At 40.9% G+C, this 22400-nt stretch overlaps 3 protein-coding genes across 3 annotated transcripts; 1 reads left to right on the top strand and 2 right to left on the bottom strand.

Annotated features, from left to right (window-relative positions):
* Positions 1-483: 483 nt before the first annotated feature.
* LOC119744314 (branched-chain-amino-acid aminotransferase-like protein 2) lies at positions 484-2041 on the bottom strand. The gene is made up of 2 exons (XM_038220183.1): positions 2030-2041; positions 484-1329 (listed from the first exon to the last, which is right to left on the bottom strand). Exons 1-2 carry the CDS (start codon positions 2039-2041, stop codon positions 502-504), a joined length of 840 nt encoding a protein of 279 aa, XP_038076111.1. The 3' UTR covers positions 484-501.
* A 3216-nt stretch (positions 2042-5257) lies between these two features.
* LOC119745592 (ATPase family AAA domain-containing protein 3-A-like) lies at positions 5258-17206 on the bottom strand. Its single transcript, XM_038222068.1, has 14 exons — positions 16861-17206; positions 15076-15152; positions 14575-14736; positions 14258-14327; positions 13761-13926; positions 13303-13372; positions 12751-12963; positions 12218-12343; positions 11969-12093; positions 9733-9784; positions 9166-9236; positions 8598-8765; positions 6549-6657; positions 5258-5720 (listed from the first exon to the last, which is right to left on the bottom strand). The coding sequence occupies exons 1-14, from the start codon at positions 17198-17200 to the stop codon at positions 5553-5555; spliced, it is 1917 nt and encodes a 638-aa protein (XP_038077996.1). The 5' UTR covers positions 17201-17206; the 3' UTR covers positions 5258-5552.
* Positions 17207-17273: 67 nt separating this feature from the next.
* LOC119745593 (acidic leucine-rich nuclear phosphoprotein 32 family member A-like) lies at positions 17274-21839 on the top strand. Its single transcript, XM_038222069.1, is given in 8 exon segments — positions 17274-17436; positions 18544-18667; positions 18758-18830; positions 18833-18978; positions 19304-19446; positions 19763-19808; positions 19981-20132; positions 20822-21839. Coding segments are annotated over 8 exon segments (813 nt in total). The 5' UTR covers positions 17274-17413; the 3' UTR covers positions 20928-21839.
* Positions 21840-22400: the final 561 nt, after the last annotated feature.

The raw sequence follows: 22400 nt of genomic DNA, 5'->3' as shown, positions 1-22400 counted from the left end.
ATTGGTAATCTCAGGGTTGGTCACCAAAATGCTTTGTCCGTGATGGCAGGATCAATATTATTGTTTTCCACATGATCCACTGACGTTTTATTTTACTTGACTAGAAACTATCCTCCCACCCCAGTGTCCAATCGATGTACCTTAATTGGTATACACGGTTGGTTTGGTTGCAGTGCCACAGTTAATAACCAACGTTGTGCTTGAAAGAATGGCGTAATAAATGCCCTTGGGTCAATACATACGCTGAAATGAAACTGTCGCCATATTTGAAGAAAAACATCGGAGGGCGATCCCAATATCAACAAATACCTCCATTTAGTAATAAGCTAATACATGTAGTTACAAAAAAATAATTAAGAGTGGAAACATAGACAGTTACAAGAATATACTACATCTGAAATTCTAAACGCAGTACGTGATTACTATACTACTATACTGCGTAGGCCTTGCTGTAATTGTCATAAGACTATCATTTTGCAGTGCAAACAAGATCCAAGTCAACTAGTTTTCTGGCTTCACACGCTTTCCATGAAGGATTTCGTAGAATGGCCGCGCCTCGTCGATTAATTCACGAAGTACCTGCGGCAGACCACTCAGATTGACGGGCTTGGGGTCGGTGACGATCCACCCCGAACTCTTGAGGGCGTTTTCGTAAGCCCCGTTAGCCTTGTGGACGGCGAGCATGGACTTGGAGTTGTTCCAAGGTATCTCCGTGATGGGCTCCCACTTGAGGAGAGATTCTCGGAACGGGAGGTCCAGGGCCTTGCAGAATGCACGCAGCATCTTCTCAGGGTCACGCTGGAGGTCATCTGCATCTAAGATCACGGGAGGTTTACCCAGCCAAGACTCAAGATGCTCTGCCAACTTGACCAGGTCTCCGAATCCGCCGCCCGTCATTCCCATCGATTTGACCATCTGCACGTACTGATCCGCAGTTATCCCCGAGCGCTCCGTGAGTCGCTTGCCGGAGCTGACGGTCTTCTCCGGGTTGCGGATGATGAAAGCGTGTGTGTAACCGGTCGGCAGTTTGTCGTACCGCCCCGTTACGGCACTGGCGTGGTCCTTGACGAAAATAAGATCTCTGGTTGGATAATCGGTCTCTAGGGACGTCTTGACTTGATCATACGTCATCTCGTCATCCACTTTTAACGGTACGGGCATCTTAACAGTGCTGTCTGGGCCGAAAGTAAAAGCTCCTGCGTACAGTTCATTGAAGACTTCCACGTTGCCATAGTTACCAAAGCTCATCACCATGGCAGTAGACAAGCAACGCCCAGTGGTCCACAGAGCGAGGCGTTTGGGTTTAGAATCAGCCATTTCAGCAACTCGCTGTAAAAAAAAAAAGAAGGAACAAACGCCGAATTGGACAGTGAATACCAAAATGTTCATGACCCGATACTATCCCTAACAGTCCTGAATCCTCCAATTTTAATATGATTTTACACACACCCTATATAGGAGTTAGGATCAGAAATTTAAGACAATGTTCTTGGCCAAAATGATTTAAAGAGAAGAGTCAGTCTGACTCGGGAACTGTGCTAGGTCTGTACAATGCATGGACAGTACATGTACTTGCATTATAATAGTGACAACTTAAAGCCAACACCTAAAAGAAACTTCCTTCAGAAAAATTCGAGAAAAAAAACATGGCTAGTCCAAGCATTGAACACGCTTTTCGTAGTTAAAAGTTTAGCCTGAAAAAAAATCTCACTGAGATTTCAGATTGTGGTCACATCTCTTCAAGCGCGGCGCTGGTCAATTTTTAATTTTAAATCACAAAGTCCACCGTGTTGTATTAAATGGTAAACAACTTGATCCTAAATAACTCTGTTGTTTTCCAATGGAATAAATCAAAATTTCAGATCATGTAAATTAAGACAAGATATACTTTATCAGCGTTGTGCAAGAGGGTGAGATTTAAACGCCATACGCAAAATATACACTCTCTTGCAGAATGCTGATACAGCGCTGGTGACAGATGGCGCGTGCTGCGGTCAAACATTTATGAAGGAATGCAATGGAGGATCACCCCTGATGTCATTGCGCATCTCCTCGATCGTTTGGCGCAACACACAATCGAGGAGGTGTGCAATGGCATCAGGGGTGATCCTGCATTCCTTCAGAAGCTTTTGGCCGCAGCACGCGCCTTCCGCCACCGTCTCCAGCGCTGTATCGACGTTGTGGCACGCCAAGTCGAAAGTGGCAGATTTTGAAAGTGGGTATTTTGTTTTTCGTATGGCGTTTAGATATCATCCTCATGCACAAAACTGATGAAACTCGCTCCGTAAAATTTGTCGTGCCTTGTTTACATTTTACATGATTTGAAATGTTGGTTTAATTAGTTTAATGGGTATTCAATAACACTTAACAGAGTTATTTAGGATCAAAAGTAGGACAATATTATGTTTTTGTGACACGTCGTAACAGAAATAAATTGTTTGCATCCGAAGGAAGAAACGAAAAATACGTAGCCAGCGTATGGTTGTTGATCACAAAGCTATTTTATCAACATAAATTCTCCATAATTTGGAACATTCAAATCAGCCCTTAAAACACACTTGTTCACACGAAAGTCTTTGTTATGTTATCTTGGTGTCTTGTTCTTGTGCAGCGCATTGGGTGTGCAATTAAACGCATCGCGGGTTTTTGTATTAATATTATTATTGTAATCTATGTGTCCTTCTTTTCATAAAATGGCCGCTGAGTGAGACACCTCGGGCACTGCACAGGTTGTCGACAGGGGAAAATTTCCATTGTGACTGCAGGAAAGGCGCGTATACAATGAAAACCCACTGCATGCATGCTGTAATTTGACCTGATCCCATAGGCATATACTGCGCTGTAAAACTAAAAAGCCATGTTTTACAATTTTGTATGCATCAACTACGCGTATATGACATGTACATTATAATTACACTTGAAGGAAATTCAAGTTAGCCGGGAAGCAAGTGCATGAAGGTTTGGTAATCTGGATTTTCGAAATGCTAAAAGTATGCAAGCTGACAAATCAAAACAATTTCCGATGTTGGAATTGAACGGGGAATTTAGCCCGAGGGTTCATCTAATAATAAGCCTACACACTATGGAATTCCCACACTAGCCCCACGAGTCCAACTCCAAGCTCCGACAAAATTTGATTCGATATTAAAATATATAAACCTAAATAATGTTTGTACACTTACACAGTCCTTCCCACTCACTTCGTTCGGTTAATAGTTCGTAGAGGTCGTGATGACAAAGGCAAAATTAATATGCGTTGGGCAAGCTGTGACTGTGACCGAGGTTATACGACGACTGTTTGATGCTGTAGAAACTAGCAATAGTTGAGAGGCAAGTAAACAGTGATGGCGTTCAACCGAAACATTAAATGCATTTCCTTTCAGTTAACAGTGTTCAATTTGTTAGTAATAAATAATCCATGTGTTTATAATGTACGTGCACTGCACACAGCCTTGATGTAAGAGTCGTATTGACAGTATTAAACACAAAATCCTCCTATCAATCAGCCTCATAATTAATGCATGTAAATATTATGTGACCTTTAAATTTTGGCTTAAAATTCTTTAACGAGGTTTTTTTATATGAAAACTCCAGGGCCCTGATTTTTTTTGAATAATTATGCAGGTTTTCAAGCACACACAGGTGAAAAATGAGGAGATGAGTAACATCATAAAGTTTCAAACAAAAACATAACAACAAACAGGACTTTGGAGGACAAAAGTCAGGATAAAAGTAGGACTTTCAGTGCAAACTTCAGGAGTTTTTTTTGTTACTGATGTCAACAACATTATAAAGCCTAATTTGGCATGTTCTGTACTCACAACACTTGTGTTCATCCTCAACTAAGCTCTTGGGAGTACAGTTGCAGTACTCCTGCGCCCAAGCCCTTCATTGTGGGACTTACCATGAGTAACACTTATGAATATGATTTCATTTTTCGGAGTTCTGGGACAAGAAAATGGGAAAAAGTAAGAATTTCAAGAAAAAAGTAGGAATAGTAGGAGTGTTGTTAAAAAAAGTGCAAAAAAAGTAGTGGAAATGATACTTGAAGCCTGAATAATGGGTTTGCCAACTTCAAACGTTAAGTTGCCTTTAGAAGTCATTATACTGATTGATTTAAGGTAAATTTAAACCCACTGGTTTTTTTTGGATTCATAGATCGAGGGTCAAGGTCATTATGGTTAAAAATAGAAATGCTTTAACTAGGATAACTCGAGAAAGACTTGTTCAGTCATATTGAACATGCGTCCTGAGTCACTAATACTTGGGTCAACATTGGTCAAGTGACCCATTGGTTTGTTAAAAGTATGCCAGGGGAAGTGGAAGGAAATTTGACCGTTTTGTGACCTTTTAAACAGCAGGAGGGTTAAGGGAAGATGTCTTTCATTTCATTTCTCAAAATAACGGATCAATTAAAAAAAATGATATGTTTTTGCTTATTTATTTCTGTCTAAAACAACAGTTCTTGCACAGTCCATATTACTTGTGAACTTATCTTTAAAAAAAACACATTAAATACAATTTCTTCATTCGCCAATGCACATTCATTGCATTTTCAACATTATCGGAATTTAAAAAAAATACTAAAAAAAGAAAAAGGTAGAAAAATTATAAGATACATTTTGATGATCCCCATTATGGCAATGCATAATTCAAAACTCGGTGGAAGTAGGAACTGCATAACACGACTGAAGCACCTCAGCCCCAAATCTGAAAATCTTAGCCCTTACCGTCCCAAATCCATTCAAATCCATCCCCCCCCCCCCCCCCTTTGGGGGATTTTGGTAGGCAAGCCATAAGTACCAAGTCTTGTGGCGGATTTGGTCCCAAAGCATTATGTGAAGCAGGGTCAGTGATGGATTTTGACAGACTTGGTCCAGTACTTAGTACATTTGTAAAAGACTCTCGGAAGTTAGGGTTTAATTGATGTGCTGTTTTTCTTTCCCTCTCCTTGTCTTGGCATGAGACCCCATATCTACCCATGTGACCCCATATCTACCCATGAGACCCCATATCTACCCATGTGACCCCAAATTTACCCATGTGACCCCATATATCTACCAATGTGACCCCATATCTACCCATGTGACCCCATATCTACCAATGTGACACCACATCTACCCATGTGACCCCATATCTACCCATGTGACACCATATCTACCCATGTGACCCCAAATTTACCCATGTGACCCCATATTTACCCATGTGACCCCATATCTACCAAAACTGAAGAGTATAGGATGCCAGCTCAATGTCATAAAACCTACAGGAGAACTATTGCTTAATTACATAGTGGCATCCAAGTAACTTGGTCAGGACCTGACCAAAATCTTTTGGTCGGAGTCCAAGACATCGACCAAAACTGAAACATGAGGTCAAAGACCAAGGCTTGAAGGTGGACGAGCAAGGCTGGAAGGACCAAGAAAAACACTGACACTGATACCAGGAGTCAAGACCAAGACCAACACCTTGAGACTTGCATCACTATCCCACAAACAAACCCAGGCAAGACACCACCCACTTGGAGAAGCCAGGCATCTCACTCTCATTTTCTAAGATCCCTTGGTTTTAATTTCCCGTATCTTCTCCAGCTTCTCCAGCTTGGCATCCTCACTCTTGTGCCAGTCCACCTTCTGAGTGTGTTGAGCCACTGCGTCTTGTACCCTCAGGTCGATCATCTCGCTGGTCAGGATACCGTCTTCCGATGCGTAGGCACTGGCCTGTGGGAACAAAAACAGGGCAGAAAAGAGTCAACACAACCAAAACACTTTGCAAAACCATTGGTAAGATTATATAGCTAGGGGGACATCTTCCTGAAAAAGGAAGGGAGAAAATATCCCCTGATTCACACTGTTTGGCAGACACTGTGCTCTACTCCAGGAATTTCAATTTGAAACTTCATCAGCCAGTGTTGACTGAGAAGGACTGATCGAGGAACGGAACCCAATACAGTCAAACACCTTTATAACAAAGTCCTTGGGACTTTACAGATTACCTTGTTATAACCAGATAACAGTTACCTTGTATTAACAGTACTGGAAAACATAGGAAAACAAAGAAAAACAAAGACTAGGGACCTAAAATATTGCTTGTTATAGGCAGGGTCTTGTATTAACATTGCTCTTCTTCTATCAGGGTTCGACTGTACATCTCTGACCGAGATGCAATATGCTTATTGGGAGTACTTCCCTGCAACTTTTCCAGTACTTTTTATTGACATTCCTCACTATAATCGATAATATTTCAATAATATCAGTACCACATCAACAAGCAGAAGTGTTACCCCTACCAGTTTGATAAAAGATATTAGCAGAGTGTAGGAAGTGGTGCCAGTCTACCATTGCCCTCCTTACATAGCGCCCTCTCGAATTAATGCACAAACCCAACAGAGCATTGAAAGTGACAAGTCATCAAGCTAAATTCTACTGAAAACCAGTTACTAGCAATACCCATATTGGCTGGTATCCTGACTTGGCTTAGCAAAACTTTACCACGCTAAGCAAGATCGGTTTCATGTAGGAAAGTGTGCTGATAACAAAGTTGCTTACCTGCCAAGCCACTCCCAGCTTAGCGATCTCTCTGCCGGACAGCCCCTTTGTCATCTCTGCAATCTTGGAACACTTTTCGTTGAAATCAAACTGGCCGACCTTTAACCTCCTGTGACAGAAAAAGGTCAAACGGTCATGGGTTACATACAACTGAAAATACAAATTCTCAATAGGCTGTTGTTTGAGTGAATGAGGACACTATAATGGCACCAACAGTAGAAATTTCACGTTCACTGAAGCAAAAATTGGCAGCTTTTAATCAGAGATGCCACAGGGTCTGCTTGAAAAAAACGGAACTGGGTCTGCTTGAAAAAAAAAACGGAACGGCTGCTTGAAAAAACCAGACTTTTTTGTGTGTGAAAAAGCCACTCCGTGTCCGACACAAAGTCCCCGTTGTCATCTTTATCTTGTAGCCAAGCCAAGTTCTGTTTATATTTTAATTTTGCTTCTATGGCCTTTAAAGCTGTCGGTTCGTTCAATCAATTCGACTTTTTCCATATTCCTAATATTTATTCTGCCTACCCGAATTTCCAACGTAATATTCGACACGAAACACGCACGATTCCACCACCCTGTTGAGTTCTGTCAGTGTACGTGATCGTTGCACTACGCGATGCGCTCAACGAAAACATGGTTGGTACGCGCATTTTTTGTATTCACATATTATATCACTGCGATCGGAAACCACCGATAGCTGAAATGATAGACTTGATTTCCAGGCTGAATGCTACGTGTGCTTAGCACACAACACGCCCGCAAGCGGTGAAGCACGCGCGAGGCGCCATTGTATACTGCGTGCAATTAAGTACGTTGGCCGCTTGTATCGCATGCAGGCTTGGCAACAACATACACACAGACTGTTTTTAAGACTACTGCAACAAACAACGTTGTGCGATGCGTGCGCCGAAATGTACTAAATCGAGGTAAAAATCAACGCATTTCCACAGTTTTTCTTCTCTTTTTCTGGTTAATTTGACGGCCGGAAAAACCGGAATTTTGTGAGATTTTTTTTAAAAACCGGAATTCCGGTTAAAACAGGAAAAGTGGCATCTCTGTTTAATACCTCAATGGGTAATTCCAGCATCACAGACATTACAGATCAGCCAATCTTTTTCCCACAGTGGTGTGAAACACGCCGTGGGCTGGAGCTGCTTATGTTGGTTGGTTGGTGGGTGGGGGGGGGGGGGGGTGGTGGGTTGGTGGGTGGGTGGACTGGTTGGTTGGTTGGTGGACAGTTTACTCGGGGTGTAATATACTGTTCCATGCCACGCGTGTATCACAGCTTTGCCAGTGAGTTTCTATGGAATACCTGCCGTTTTGTGACACTGATGCGCATGCGTCTAATTTGCATATTAGAGCACGCCCCATTGCATTGCGAAATTCATGGTTTACGGTTCGTGGAACTGCCGTGGGTTGTGCCACTTGGTACTCTATATACTTCAGGAGCTCAGTGAATAAACCTTCAAACATATTTTTCAAATCTTTTTCATCCATCATCTAGTGATGGTTGAGGATATTACAGACTAGGAGTTAGGGATCATTCCTTCGAATCATTGAAAAGATTACATGGTTCATTGGCGGTGTCACGGATGCTGTTGACTCTCGTTAATACAAAGTCAGCCGGACCTACCCAAAGTGTTTGTTATATCAGAATTGTGTATTAAGAGGAGCATCGGTCCCATTCATTGTGCACATAAATGCACAGTCGGAACCAAGGCTTCATGTTTGCTATAACTAGAATCTGTGTTAACAGAGTTCACATGGAGTACCGAAGTGTGACGTCATTTAGAACCAGAAAATGTAGTGCAAATGAATGGAGTACGCACGAGTGTTGGTTCACGGGCTGAATCACGCACTTAACTTTTACACACATTTTATGCGCGTGACATATTCACTTCAGTACTCCATTAACGGGAGTCGATTGTACATTTAAAGACAAAAGCTACGGCTAGCAGGGACAAGTGCGTCTATGAGAAGTGGCTACAGCGGCTTTCCATAGGAGCGTATGTAATCACAAGCCATAGCCAAGTAATACAGACGCGGCTTTACCTCTTTCCCTGGGTAGCTGGCTTGATGACGTAGCTGTCAAAGTACAGCCGCACCATGCGTTCTCTCTCCTCCAATCCCGGCAGCTGGAATGACACCATCTCGTCCAGACGATCGTTGATCGCCCAATCAAATTGCTCCGGCTGGTTGCTTGCAAGCACCAGCATAAACCTGAGGGAAAAATGCACGGAAGGTTGATCAAAAAAAAGTCCAAAAAATGACTCGTAATTTTGTTTTTTGGTGTGTTTCTTTTTAAGTTAAAACCAATTCAAAATTCCCTAAAACTATTAAGGTACTGTTGGAGGCAAGTCTTAAGAAAAACTGACAATTGGACACAAGCAGACAATTGTTTCAGTTCAGGAGGTAGGAATTCAAGTTTTTCAAAACAAGAACATTGAGTTTCAAGCAAGAACAGTACTTCAGATACATTCGCCAGGGACTTGAATCAGGATTTTGGTGTCAATATTGATTTTAAATCTCATAACGCATTTAGGTTGAGCCCGTATTAACAATGTCTATAAATATTAAGTGAACGTTTGACATGAACTACACAGAAACCAAAGTTGCTTACTTGTTAGACTGTTCACCAGTCCTGTACAGGAAGGCATTCAATGTACTTCTGACATCTTCACTAATGAGCTCCTGGAATAAAAAAAAAAGAAAAAAGAAAAATTGAGTCAGCCACAATTGGTAGAATATCGGGATGTCGTGGAGTCCCTCACAAGTCCAGTCACAAACAAAATTACAAGTCCTTTCACAAGTCCAGTCACAAGTAACAGTGGATGAACAATGACAAAGCAATGCCTTTGTCTAAGCTCATTTGAATAGCTTGTGAGTTGAATTGGGACTGGAGGACTTGTGATGGACTTGCAGGGACTTGTAATAGACTCGACTACATCCCTGACAGAAAAGTTATCGAGTCAGCCACACAAGTCAATCATAAATCATTCAGTTTTAAGTTCAGTCACAAGCTACCAAAACCACCTGTTACAAAGGCATTTTTCGGGCACAGGGCGCACTTTCTGTTTCATGTGAATTAACTTGCATTTTGAATTGTGACTGAGATTTATAGTACCATCAATGTTCGTGTTGAACTAATTTATATGAATACATTATTAGAGCGTTCAAGAAAACTTACTGTGCTTCTACGTCTTAAGAATGCATCAGCCTCATCAACAAAGAGGAGAACACTGGGAAAAAGAGAAAGCAAAAGAGACAAAAATGAGAGCAATGGTACATGTTACTTATTCGGTTCTGATCAAGTTTGGCAAGAACACTTTCTTTGTGTGTGTGTGGGGTTTTTTTTCAAGCCTGTTTTTAGCCTTGACCAAGGCTATCAGCTAGTTCCCATACGAACTTGTTCCCGCTACCGCACACCGCGCGCGCCGCGACACAATCACTAGTTGTACTATACCGTTAGCCTCAACGACCCTTGCGTGTGCTTTGTGTGCATGCACGTACGCCCCACACACACTTCCGCAAACAGCCGTACGTACAGCAAGTCGAGGCGGAAGATAGCCTTGACGCAACCGTGGCGAATTCTTATGTGTTTCTTTATAGTTTCGACCGAAATCGGCCGAAAATTTCTGATGCGCATATATTACACGATATCCAATCAAAGCCCGTAAACTTTGACCCGCGATATACATATTCATGACCCGCAAATTACTGTATACACCACGTACATGTATGTTCACTCAAACCATGGTCCCATTTTAAACCATTTCTCCAGTTTTATTACAAACAAATCAAATATGCCGCTATATGAGTGAACAATTGTTCAAAATGATATATTTCCAATGTATTGCGAATTGGACAGTTCAAGACAGTCCGCTGTCGTTTTGTCGGTGCAACAGCGTACATCATCACGCCGCTACCTGCCCGTGCTATTCTGACAGCGAATGTAGGGAACAGGTCAACTCGGACCCAGGTCAAATGGTACACATTTAATCGAATGCAGGTTAACTCGTATCTATAAGCACCCGTATGAATTAAGTGCAAGAAACGAGCTAGTGACTTTGGGATGGAAATATACGAAACTGTCAGGTACATGGTGAAAAAAAAACTCTCCCTGAATTCGTACCATGTGCAACATACATGTACATCTCATACGTACGACACATGTATTTTAACACGTACGTATTAATTGTATGTCGTACCTACGACATACGTACGACATGTAAGTCGTAGATGTAAATCGCACGAGATACAAGTCGTTCTCACAAGATATGTTGTATGTACGACATAATCGACAAACAAGTCGAACATACGAGTTACAATTCATATTTTGTACACACGAGATATTAAGCCGTACTTATACGACTTTGTCGTAAGCGACATATATCGTACCCTGTCGACTCGACTTATGCACAACATATATGTCGTACTGGCACCTGTCGACATTATGTCATATGTTTGATATGTCATACCCTGTCGACATGTATGTCGTACCCTGTCGAAATATGTCGTACCCTGTCGATATATTAGTCGTACATACGACATATAACTTATAAGTTGTTCATACAAGTTAAAATCAGTCTTACAGAATAAGTTTGCTGAAGGAGAGATACCCCCCCCCCCCCCAAAAAAAAGTCAGCGGTAGATACATACTCAATAGTGTGAGCGCTTTTTAGGCCGCTGAACGTGAAAGCGCAGCGTGTCTCACTGCATGGCGCCAGCCGGGCCGGTGCCTACAGTGGACGGCCCCAACGTGGCCTCTGTGCATGGTGACATCATTTTTGCCGGCGTGCGGTTTTGTACCGTTTGCCGTTTTTTGAAGGTCTAATTTTTCATCCTTTTCATTTCATTTTCGACCCAAACTATGTGTAACTTTATAAATATTATTCTACTATTATTTAAGATTTTAAGGGGGTGTTTTACAATAATTATTGTTACCACAGGCCGTCTGGTTTATAAACCTTTGGTCGTATTATGCAATTTAATAAATATTCATATTTTTGTCAGCCGTTATCCAATGAGAGAAGACTGTTTACCATAGCGCGAACTAATTATCATATTCAGCATACACGGTTGCGTCAAGGCTATCTTCTGCCTCGATTTACTGTACGGCTGTTTGCGGAAGTGAGTGTGGGGCGTACGTACATGCACACAAAGCACACGCAAGGGTCGTTGGGGCTAACGGTATATAGTACAACATTGTGTTGCTGCGCGCGCCGTGTGCGGTAGCGGGAACAAGCTCATATGGGAACAACTGATAGCCTTGGTCAAGGCTAGCCTGTTTTATGTAAGTGTTTGTTTGAGTGTATGTGTCTGTTGTTTTTTTAGCGAACAAATGCGAAGAAAAATGCTTAATTTGTGGAAAGTTTCATTTAGTGGACCGTACCATTATGCAAAAGGTTCCATCTTACACTCACCCTCTTCTACTTGTAGAGGCCCAATCAAAGAGTTTGTGCATTGCACTGACCCCCTCTTTGCCCATCGGAGCAACGTCCCCTCCGGTCATAATGGCATAGTCCATTCCTGAGTGAACAGCTAGTTTCTGCCAGGAAATCAAAAAATTATAGTAACATCTGTTACCATGGGGATAACAATGGTTCGGAATTCACAACAAAATGGTAGAAAATCATTAAAAACAAAAAGTTAAAATGAAAAATAATTTGTACCTTTGCAAATAACGTCTTGCCTGTTCCCGGCGGGCCGTACATGAGAATATTCCTATATAAACCTTTGTTAGATTTCGTGTTCCGTGTTGCTATGGCAATCTCACGTAGCCTCTCCTCAAGTGATGGCTGCAGAGAAACGATATTGACAAAATGTCAGACTAGCTCACACAAACTCAAATTACACTCTTGGTATACTAGCGTACCTTAAAAATGTATTGCAATGTTTAATTTAAAGGTAGTATAATTTTCAATATTTTGTGTCACAAAAATTTAGTTGAGGAACCTTAGTTTCAAAAAATGTATTAAAGGTTTTGAAAATCAGACATTTTTAAAATGTGAAAGTCCAAAAGAAGCCATCAGTAACAAAATTTAAAGCCTCTTAAAATCAACAAAATCCCTCAAATGCAAACGATTTAGAAGTATATTGAATCTATCTAAATACATTGCAAAATGGTATGTATCTAGATGCTGAACAGGCTTTGGTGAGAATCTTTGTAGATGTAGATGTAGATGTTTCTCTCCATAGAACTCGCCTTTAAAACAACCCCTCTCAGAGCATCTAGTGGTTTATTGATCAGCCTCTTTGTGGTCTTCACGGGATGTCGTAAAACTTCCAACGGCGTCAACCGTGAAGTTTCCCTGACTAGAGATGGCTTGCCCAGGCGGGCCTCAATGTACCTAGCAGCAACCCCTGTACCCATCTTGGCCGAGTAGACACCCAGCGCGATCAGCGTCAACCCTGCTGCCTGCAGATGAGAAAAGCGACAAATTAACAGATATTTCACAAATTTGACCAGATTTTAAATATCAGAAGACTATGAGAGAATAAGTGGGCTAAATCTTGAAGACAAGACAAAATTAACAATTCCTCTCCCAGACCCTTCAAATTCCAACAGGTTTTGGAGGATTTTCTAGGATTGGGGAAGATAGAGTGCAGCCATTTTTTCTCCACATTTACCACAGAGAATGTACTACTGGGTTCTTACAACATGCTAAATATTGGAGATTGCAGGAAAGTTCCTCGCGAAAAGCTAAAGTGAGTTTTGGTTAGAAGGCAGAGGAAAATTCAACAAGAAATGACTTACCGTTGCAGAGACTTTGTCCCAGTCCGATATAAAACTCTTCAGACCGTCGCCAATTATGCTTCCTGCAGTTCTGGGGAAAAAAGTACAGGACAACTTATTACGTTCGAAAGAACTCATGAGATTGAACATGCTCAGGCGCATTCCTCCCATGTCTCAATGTTTAAAGAAGTCCATTTTTTAATACAATTAACCAAAAAGGGATGTCATATAGTTTTCATACACTGAAGAGGAGCAGAAAGTTGCACAAAATGTGTTCCACAAAAATTTCACACATAACAAAGGGGAATTTTGTATTTTTTATACACACACCATTCAGTGCATGCCATATGTTCATCACCGTCTCACAAGTGTGGGCCGCATTAAACCATCTACAGTTCCAGCACAAGTCCATATGGAGGCTAGTTTACACTAATATGAGTAAAAAGGTTCATCTTTGTTTTTTCAAAGCAACTACTAACTTGATTGATTGCAGCACGGTCTCTCGATGTTCGGCCGCCTCTAGTCTGATCTGCTCCTTGCGTATATCCTTATTCTCCCTCTCTATCTTGGCTTTGCCTCGTAACTCCGCCTCCAGTTTCTTCATTTCATTCTTGTGCCGAAGCTCCGCCTCGTATTCTATGGTTGCTATGGTGATATAAATGTCAAAGGTTAATCTATCAAGCCAGTTAAATGGATACAGGGTGAAGTAACTCTGTTACTATATCTCTATATTCCTGCCTACTGAATGAACTGAAACTCCAATCTTCACCCTCCCAACCCCTTTAAAAAAATTAATAAAACATCCCATAAAAAATAGTTCACTTCATATGGGCTAACGTTTTGGTCTGGTAACCTGATACCCACTTTACTCTGTTCAGAATATATTGGACTTCAGACCAAGGGATCATGGCAGTCTACAACTTCATAACCCAACCCTCATTTGACCTTTGACCTGCCGCTTTGACCTCATGCTTACATCGTCTCATGCCCTCTTGTTTCTTGACTGACTCTTCTTGTCTTGCAAGGTTGTCCTCATTCATCCGCCTCTGAAAATTCAGGGGAAAAAAATCACTGTCAAATCTTTTCATGCATTTGGTCTAGACAATGGGCCAGATTAAGTGCATTCACTGGCATTACAGGGTAATCCTATACAATAGCACTGCCCGGCTCTCTTCACAAGTCTTCAACCAGTCTAAGTCACAAGAGTCAGTCAGTCAGTCAGTGTGGTTAGTGCGAAGAGGGCACTGAGTTGAACTCTGGGAAAAACAAAAACCAATGCTGAGTCTTCATTACTTGCTGTGCCAGCTGGTCATCGTAGCGTTTGCGGGCCAATTGGTCCTGGTATTGCGCCCTCTTCTGGTGTTCTTGTGTCTCGGAACCGAGCGTCTTCCGTTTCTCTTCCTGCTGGACTCTGATCTGCTCGACCTTCAGTTGCTCAAGAGCACCCTCATACTCCTTCACATTGGAGAAATCAAGAAAGTGACGAAATAATGAAATCGATTTGACATCATAAAATTGTTGGGTTACTTGAGAGATTTCATAAACATGAGTAAATGTACTGACAGAAGGAGTGTACAAACCATCTTGTAAATCACTAATGACTATAGAAGCCCTCACTGTGTGCATTTTGTACCTCACGTCGTTCGTCTTTGATATGAATGAATCTAGACACTTTGTACTTTCGTTGTCACAAGAGAACCTGTTCACTCCGCGGGCACTTTGTGCAATTTTTCTATTATCGTTTTGACTGGATGATAAAGTGATTCTTCGTTTCTTCTGAGGGGCTTAGCTGACCTTGATCTTAGCTAGCTGCTCTTGCTGCTTGGTTCCTTCCTGCATCTTCGCCAAATCGAGAGCACCCTTTGCATTTGCTGAAATGGAAAAACAAATCACCATAAAAAAAATTTACAACATGACTAACAAAGGCCTTTGACAATTGGGGGTTAATTTACTCAATTACGTGTGTGATTACTTAATCGAAGTTTTAAGTTGAAATAATTTTTACATAAAATAACCATTAATCATGTCTTTTTCAGGTTAACATGTTTAAGTTCAGAAGTTGATGTGATGCTTCACTTTCAGAATGCTTTGTCATGTTTGTCAGTCATTGCAAGTTTGTAACTTAGTAACATATATAAAAATACAGACGCAGATTTATATTATTGGTCTATATACTTTCTTATGAAAAGCAAGTAACGTTAATAGGCTTACAAACATTGCCATACATGTACAATGATACAGTAATCACTAGTACTAGTAGTAGTATAAGTAGTAATATAAAAGAAAATTGTTTTAATTTCATTCATTCATTCATTCATTCTTTATTATTTTTACCACATCTCATTTCAAAGTGACAACTTGACAAGGCATAAATACATACATGTAGTTTTGGGTAATATAAAGTTCGAGCTTGTTTTACAAAATATATGTATACACTTTGGACGCATTATTTTCTAATTGGAGATGGCGGAGTAAAAAAAAAGTATATCCAAATCTAAAATCGCATTGTTTGTAGCATTAATAACAACTACAGGTACAACTATAGAATGCAGGGCCACTTTACTCTACATCCGCGCCTCCGTACGGCTGCGTGGAGGCGTGGAACCGCAGTCGACCTACCTCCGAAAATCGATCGTGGAGTCGTGGAGCCGCAGAGAATTGCGCCCTCTATCGGTGCGTGTCTCTCCGACTCCGCGACTCCGCGCCTCCGCCACTCCAGTGTATCCGGTTCGTTAGTGTGACGTCACCTCCAGCGCTTTCTGCACGATTGGAACCGGAAGTTAACGCAGCTCGAGCGTTTGCAGCCAATGGGCGCTAGTAATCAGCGCGTGTATGACGTTTTTACTAACGAACCGGATAGTGCCCCGCGTCACGCAGAGAATTGCGCCCTCTATCGGTGCGCGTCTCTGCGACTCCGCGACTCCGCGCCTCCGCCACTAGCACTCCAGTGTATAGTGCCCCGCGATTCTGCGACTCCAAGACTCCGCGCCTCCGCCGCTCCAGACAGTGCCCCGTCGCCCTCCTCCCTTCCTAATAATTTGCGCGCCCATTTAAAGCGATTCTGCGACTCCAAGACTCCGCGCCTCCGCCGCTCCAGACAGTGCCCCGTCGCCCTCCTCCCTTCCTAATAATTTGCGCGCCCATTTAAAATGGTATGGATGCTTCGTTCTCAAAAAAATTCCGCCGAGAATTGCGCCCTCTATCGGCGCGAGTCTCTGCGACTCCGCGACTCCGCGCCTCCGCCACTGCGGCCACTCCAGTGCCCCGCGTCTCTGCGATTCTGCGACTCCAAGACTCCGCGCCTCCGCCGCTCCAGACAGTGCCCCCAAGACATTTACAAGCACGCCCTCCCTTCCGATCCTTCATGAGAAGCTTAGAAGACAAGTGCAGTGCATTCCTTCGCTGTACTTAGCACTTTTTTGCAGGTTTGCTTATCTATTACTCCTATTCCATCCACGCCTCCAGGCAAAATAAAAACCTTGCTTCGGCGTGGCCCTGCATTCTATAGTTGCTCCCAACTACATTAACAAGTGATACGCATCAGTTAAACAAAACGATCAGAGAAATGATAAATATTACGTGATGTGTCGAGCTCCTTTGCCGCCTTGGCTGCGCGCTCAAGCCCGGTAGGATCGAAGTTGCTCCAACTCCCCGTGCCCGGAACGTTGGCGGACTTTCCTCCGTCACCATCCCCGTCTTTCTTTCCCCCGTCTCCCCCTCCTCCACCGCCTGGGAACAGTCCCTCCGGTAGAGTCGGAAACTGGGGAGCCTCCTGTGGAGGGGGAGTCTTGCCCAAACCGAAAAGCCACGACATTTTGGGTGAAAATTGGCAGTGAAAATCTCGGTTACCGTAAATCTCACGAAACTCTGAGTTGAACTGATGTAACACACGTGCCGTATTCAGCCGGTCAAAGGTCATTGGATGGTTTTCGTTTAACAATTGAGGGCGCTGTTTCGGCTATATTTGTCATGGCGATAATGACGTACTCGCTCATTTGCGTACGTGATTGACGAGTGTGGAGCAGGTGGATTTCTGTTAGTACCTGAGCTGTGTTCATGTTCTGATAAATAACCGTTTTTTTCTTTTCATGGGAATCATTGTAGAGCGTTTCTCAGAATATCAGGTGCAGCGATGAGTGAGGAACTAGAAGAAGGGTATTACATTTAAATAGATTCAATTAAAATACTGATTAATTTCCGAGTGTGAAGTTTTTAGATAGTGGATATTTTGCCGGAGATAATGACGGCAAACTAACGATTACTAAAGGTTTGCCGGCGGCAATCCTTATCAACAGAGGGCGCTGTACTCTTTAAAAAAGGGCTGAATTATAAGATGTATTAAATTCCCACCAAAAGTTGTGTAGCACGTTTGGTGTAAGTACTAATGGTTAAGCAAAGGCTCTAGTAAGCGGGATGACTCGCGTTCGATTCCGACCGCACCACATTTTTAAGTTTTTTTTCTCATCCCAAAATAAATAAGAATATTCTTCTTTTATTATTTTAACATGTCTCAAACATTTTTTGCAGAGTATTACATTTTCTTTTTTCAGATTTGTGGCTCTGGAGGATTTTTTTTTAAAGGGAAATAAAATCCGAAATTATAAAATGGTCTGAATCCCATCTTGTGAATACGAGGTAACAACGATAATTTTGGCATGGAGTCAGACTAAAACTTTTCACCGGAAAATGTTACGGTACAAAAAAAAACAGTAACTGCGCATGTTCAGTGCATATCCGGCAAACTAACGTTTACTAAAGGTTTGCCGTCTCCGGCAAAATATACACTGCCAAGTTTTTAACTGAAAATGAAAAAAATTAAATCATGGTTAATTTTTTTTTTCCACTTGCTTCTAAGTTCTAGTTCTATTTTTAGTTCCATTTTTTTTTTGGCTAAGTTTTAATTTTATAAAGTAAATTTTTGGGAAAGATTCCCATATCTGACCATAACTTATTTTCCCCTTAAATGACCAATCAGCCGTCAGAAAGTGATAATGTCCTAAAAAGTCAAAATTAGCAGTGACAAATTTTAAATTTTTACTGAGAAAACACTTACACATTTTCAGACCAGTCCCATAGGGTTTGTGCACAGGGTGAAAAGTGATGGCCAGTAATGGGAATCTTTCCAAGTTTTGTTTTGTGCTAACTTTCTTCACGCTGCCGCCTAATGGGAGTCGTCTTGAAAAGACGACTGATCAATTTTTATTTTTTTTATATTCTTATAATTTGGCAGCTCAATTATTTGTATGTAATTGTATCACACAGGTCGTCCTCACTGCAAAGCAGTAGTGACGCCAATGCATATATTGCAGTAACGGGTACCAACATCCCTATCATCACCATCAGCACGCATGCAGAAACAGAACAGAAACCAGCCAAACTACCAAAGGTAACAGCCGATCCCCCGGCCCCACCCCACAATCCAAACCCCACCCCTCCCCAATCTATTTTTAATAATTATTATTTTGTTCAAATGCAGCTTCCGAGCAATCGATATCGCTACACTGTCTGGCACGAACTCAACAGCAATGAAATCAAAGGAGATGAACTGAACAACCCCCGGTCAGACGAGGACCAGAGATCAAAGATAAGATCTTCTACAGTGTCACAGATGAGCAAGGGAGAGGGTTGCATCATGGGAAGAAAGGACAGGAGAAGAAAGACTACGAGAGGAAAATAGAAAACTGGGAGAATAGTCTGGTAAATATCGAGATGGATCGATTGACCAACTGATGACAATTGATTTATCGATTAGTTGAATAATTGATGAGTAAAATTGATAAACATTTAATTAATTTTTTTTTGAGGGGGGTATAATTTTTATAAGTATGGATCAGGTCTTTCTTACATGGACCAGATCATCACATCAGCATAATGAGAGATGAGCTCATCGATTTATTTAACATTGCTTAATTAAATTGATGTCATCAATTTGGCTGCTTGACTCCAACTTTGCAACTTTCTGTGGCAAATTTACATTGAATTCCGCCACTGATGTTTCATTTGATCCCTTTTTTCCTAACAGACAGTCAACCTGTCTTACCAGGAGCTAGGAGACCGCTACCAAGTGGAGAGTTTTATGCGCATCTTGAAGAGACTGATCCGTGCCGAGAAGATACAACTCATCAATAACAACCTGGAAGATCTCAGCAAAGTCAACTTCCCATCGTAAGATTCTCAAAAATGTCCAGAGATTCCTTCGCTTAGAGTTAAAATTTTGCTCAAAATCGACAATAAGGTCTAGCTTTGTGAATCAATTTCTTGGCTTAACTTAACAAGAATAGGCATTGGCATCATACCTAACTTTTACAGGACATGGGGCCTTTCTTCAAAGTTAAATAAGTCAGAAATTGCACTTATGCCTAGTTCAGTAATTGATAAAATCAGACGTTCTTATTAGCAATCATGGCAGAGTGCGCTTTATTTGTTGTAAAATTGCATTATCCAAAGTGTAATAAAATTTTCTCCCATTTTTTTGTTTCAGATGTGTAGTTCTGAACCTCAACACCAACTACTTGACTTCATTTACGGTAAAAGTTATTATCTGCAAGATTAAAACAATTTTTTGAAAACAAACGTTGGCTTGTCCATTCAAACAAACCAAAGTCAGACATTTCAGCCCCTCCAAATCGGATTGTATGTCTACATGTACATTTTCTAAGAATATTGTGTTGAATGAAAGCACTTTTCAATTCCCAACAGAAACTTCCCAAGTGCCCAAACCTGAAGACGCTTCTCCTATGCGACAACTCCATCAAGTCTTTAGACGGCCTACAGAATCTCAGGAAGACTCATCTGGCTGTCTTAGACCTCCGACGTAATCCGATATGCTTCCAGGAACACTACAGGCAAAGGTAACGTTACCGAAGAACTTCATTTTCAGACATATCTATCCACAAATTAATTAAAATTCAGGCAGATTCACATTTTAGATGAAATCAATATGACTACACAGCAAGTGTGATATCACAAAAGATTTGTAATGTAATTTGCAAGAATTAACTTTTGTAAATTCATGTGACGTGGTATGTCAAAATCAGGTACATATGGCGAGAAGTCAATTTTGAGTTATTGCAGTATTAGTAAAATACATACCTTGCTCTTTCAAATACCACTTTTTTTCTTCTTCTTTTTTGTTGGATATTCCAAAGAGAAGTTATTAAAATTTTGAAGTTGGACTGTCCGAAATGTCGAAAATGAGTAATAGACCTTTAAAGTTTTAGTTTAGTGAGAAAAAGGTTTTCAGATAAGGTGTCATTATAAAAGCTGCCTTTTAAATATAAGTAGAATCACAAATTTCAAAAAATCTCAAAATTTCTGAAAATCACCTGCATATCATATTGCAGCTGTTTCTCAATTTGCAGCTCTGCCCAATTCCGCCTGGTTTTGACAAACCATGTCACATGTGATGTATTGATTCAGTTTGTATTGTTTTATATTAAAAGAAAGAAAAGAGACAATATTTACACCACCATAGAGTTAATACAATCTGCTAATTCTGCTTTCATATAATTTAATGATTGAATTTTCTCCGTTTCTGCAGAGTTTTCCAGATTCTGCCTGATTTACAGGAGCTGGATGGCATTCCTCGGTTGACCTCTGACATTGAAGGTGACCTCATCCCCCAGGGTGGCTGTGTGATTTCATAGGGAATTATATGGGCTCCGTGCACCAACAAAAGAGGGTGCATTTTTACCACTTTTGAGAGCCCTATGGACGGGACACACAGTGTGTGCGTACTGTACTGGTTGGGGTGTGAAGTACGCATGACTTCCTGAATGTGCCAAAGCTGTAGCTAATCTACAGCGTCTTCGCATGAGCGTCAGGCGTCATCGGTGCGCGAATTTAACTTGCGGTGGTCTCCCAGAGAAATCACTGCCGCAATAACTTTGGATCATTCAAAATACGCAGTGGATGGACTGGGAACTAGTCTAGGTCTCCCCAACTCTCATTTTCTGGCCGTTGAAGGGGTACGTGTGCACGGAACGGAGCCCATAGTTTTTGAGAAACAGTCATCCAACACTAGGAGTACAACAGAATGCAGATGTGCTAATAAACCAGAGAGTTCCAAGACCACGAGAGATAGTGGTTTTTAACGAAGACTTGTGCGCATCTATCTTTACAAATTTCGTCCATTAATACAGATATACTAAGAAATGTTTTACTGGCTTAACAGATGTCAGAACCTTTTATTTGATCATAGAAATAATGGAAGAGAACTAAGATATATTAACGGTAAAAAAAGTACTGTAAAAAAACTTTCTCAGTTAAAAATAAACACCGATATCTTTTTTAGTACAAATTACAGCTACATACCTTATAAATATACATTTCTGTGGAAGTCATATGTACACATTTTTGTTCTTTTTACTATTTGTAAATATTTTGTACATTTTCTGCGTAGACTTAAGCGATGAAAACTACAAACCTCATTCTAACTTGTGATGTACATTATTGTTCCATATTCAAATTGTCATATTTTTGGGTAATTGACACTGAAATTTGCACCAAAAATCGGATGAGAGTTGATTAAAAGTTTCATTTGCAGAGTAGCATTGAAATTCCGTGTGCAGTCGCTTCTTTTAATACACATGTAGTTAAAAATGTGGTATGTATAGACAAAGTCACTTACATTATCAAAAATATAAACCAGCAAGAATGGTACATTTGCTTCAAAAAAAATTAGGAAAATATATGAGTATATGAAAATCTTTTAGGCAAAATTATACAAAAAATATTAATGATTAATGTGAGGACTTGACATCAAACCTATAAATGTCTATAGTTACCAAAACAAAAAAAGGTTAGTATAAGCTTCGGTCTACATATTTATAAGTGGATTACCCTATTTTATTCTTGATAAATTATACTTTTAAACATAAACCCACAGCACCAAAAAAAGAAAAAATACAGTTCACATCACATGTGATGGAAAGTAACTTGTACCTGATCTCAAGTAGTTAATAAGTAGAGGCTGATATCAAAACCCATTTATTGGAACAAAAAACCCTTTTTGCCAGCACCCCACAGGCTAGGTCTTCAAAAGGCAGTACAGTCGACTCTCGTTAGTACAAACTCTGTTAATACAAAATTCTGGTTATAACAAACATAAAGCCTTGGTC

The sequence above is a fragment of the Patiria miniata genome, unplaced genomic scaffold (genome assembly GCF_015706575.1).
Source record: "Patiria miniata isolate m_02_andy unplaced genomic scaffold, ASM1570657v1 HiC_scaffold_7, whole genome shotgun sequence".
NCBI lineage: Eukaryota > Metazoa > Echinodermata > Asteroidea > Valvatida > Asterinidae > Patiria > Patiria miniata.
Note: the sequence above shows the minus strand (reverse complement) of the source record. Positions and strands in the feature narration are given on the sequence as shown.

Excerpts from the sequence above, each read along its gene's own strand:
- LOC119745592 (XM_038222068.1), bottom strand. The coding sequence starts at position 17,200 with ATGACCTTTGACCGGCTGAATACGGCACGTGTGTTACATCAGTTCAAC. Across the intron at positions 13,927-14,257 it reads ACAAGAGGGCATGAGACGAT|CAACCATAGAATACGAGGCG; the intron begins GTAAGCATGAGG and ends ATATCACCATAG. Across the intron at positions 5,721-6,548 it reads AGCTGGGAGTGGCTTGGCAG|GCCAGTGCCTACGCATCGGA; the intron begins GTAAGCAACTTT and ends TTGTTCCCACAG.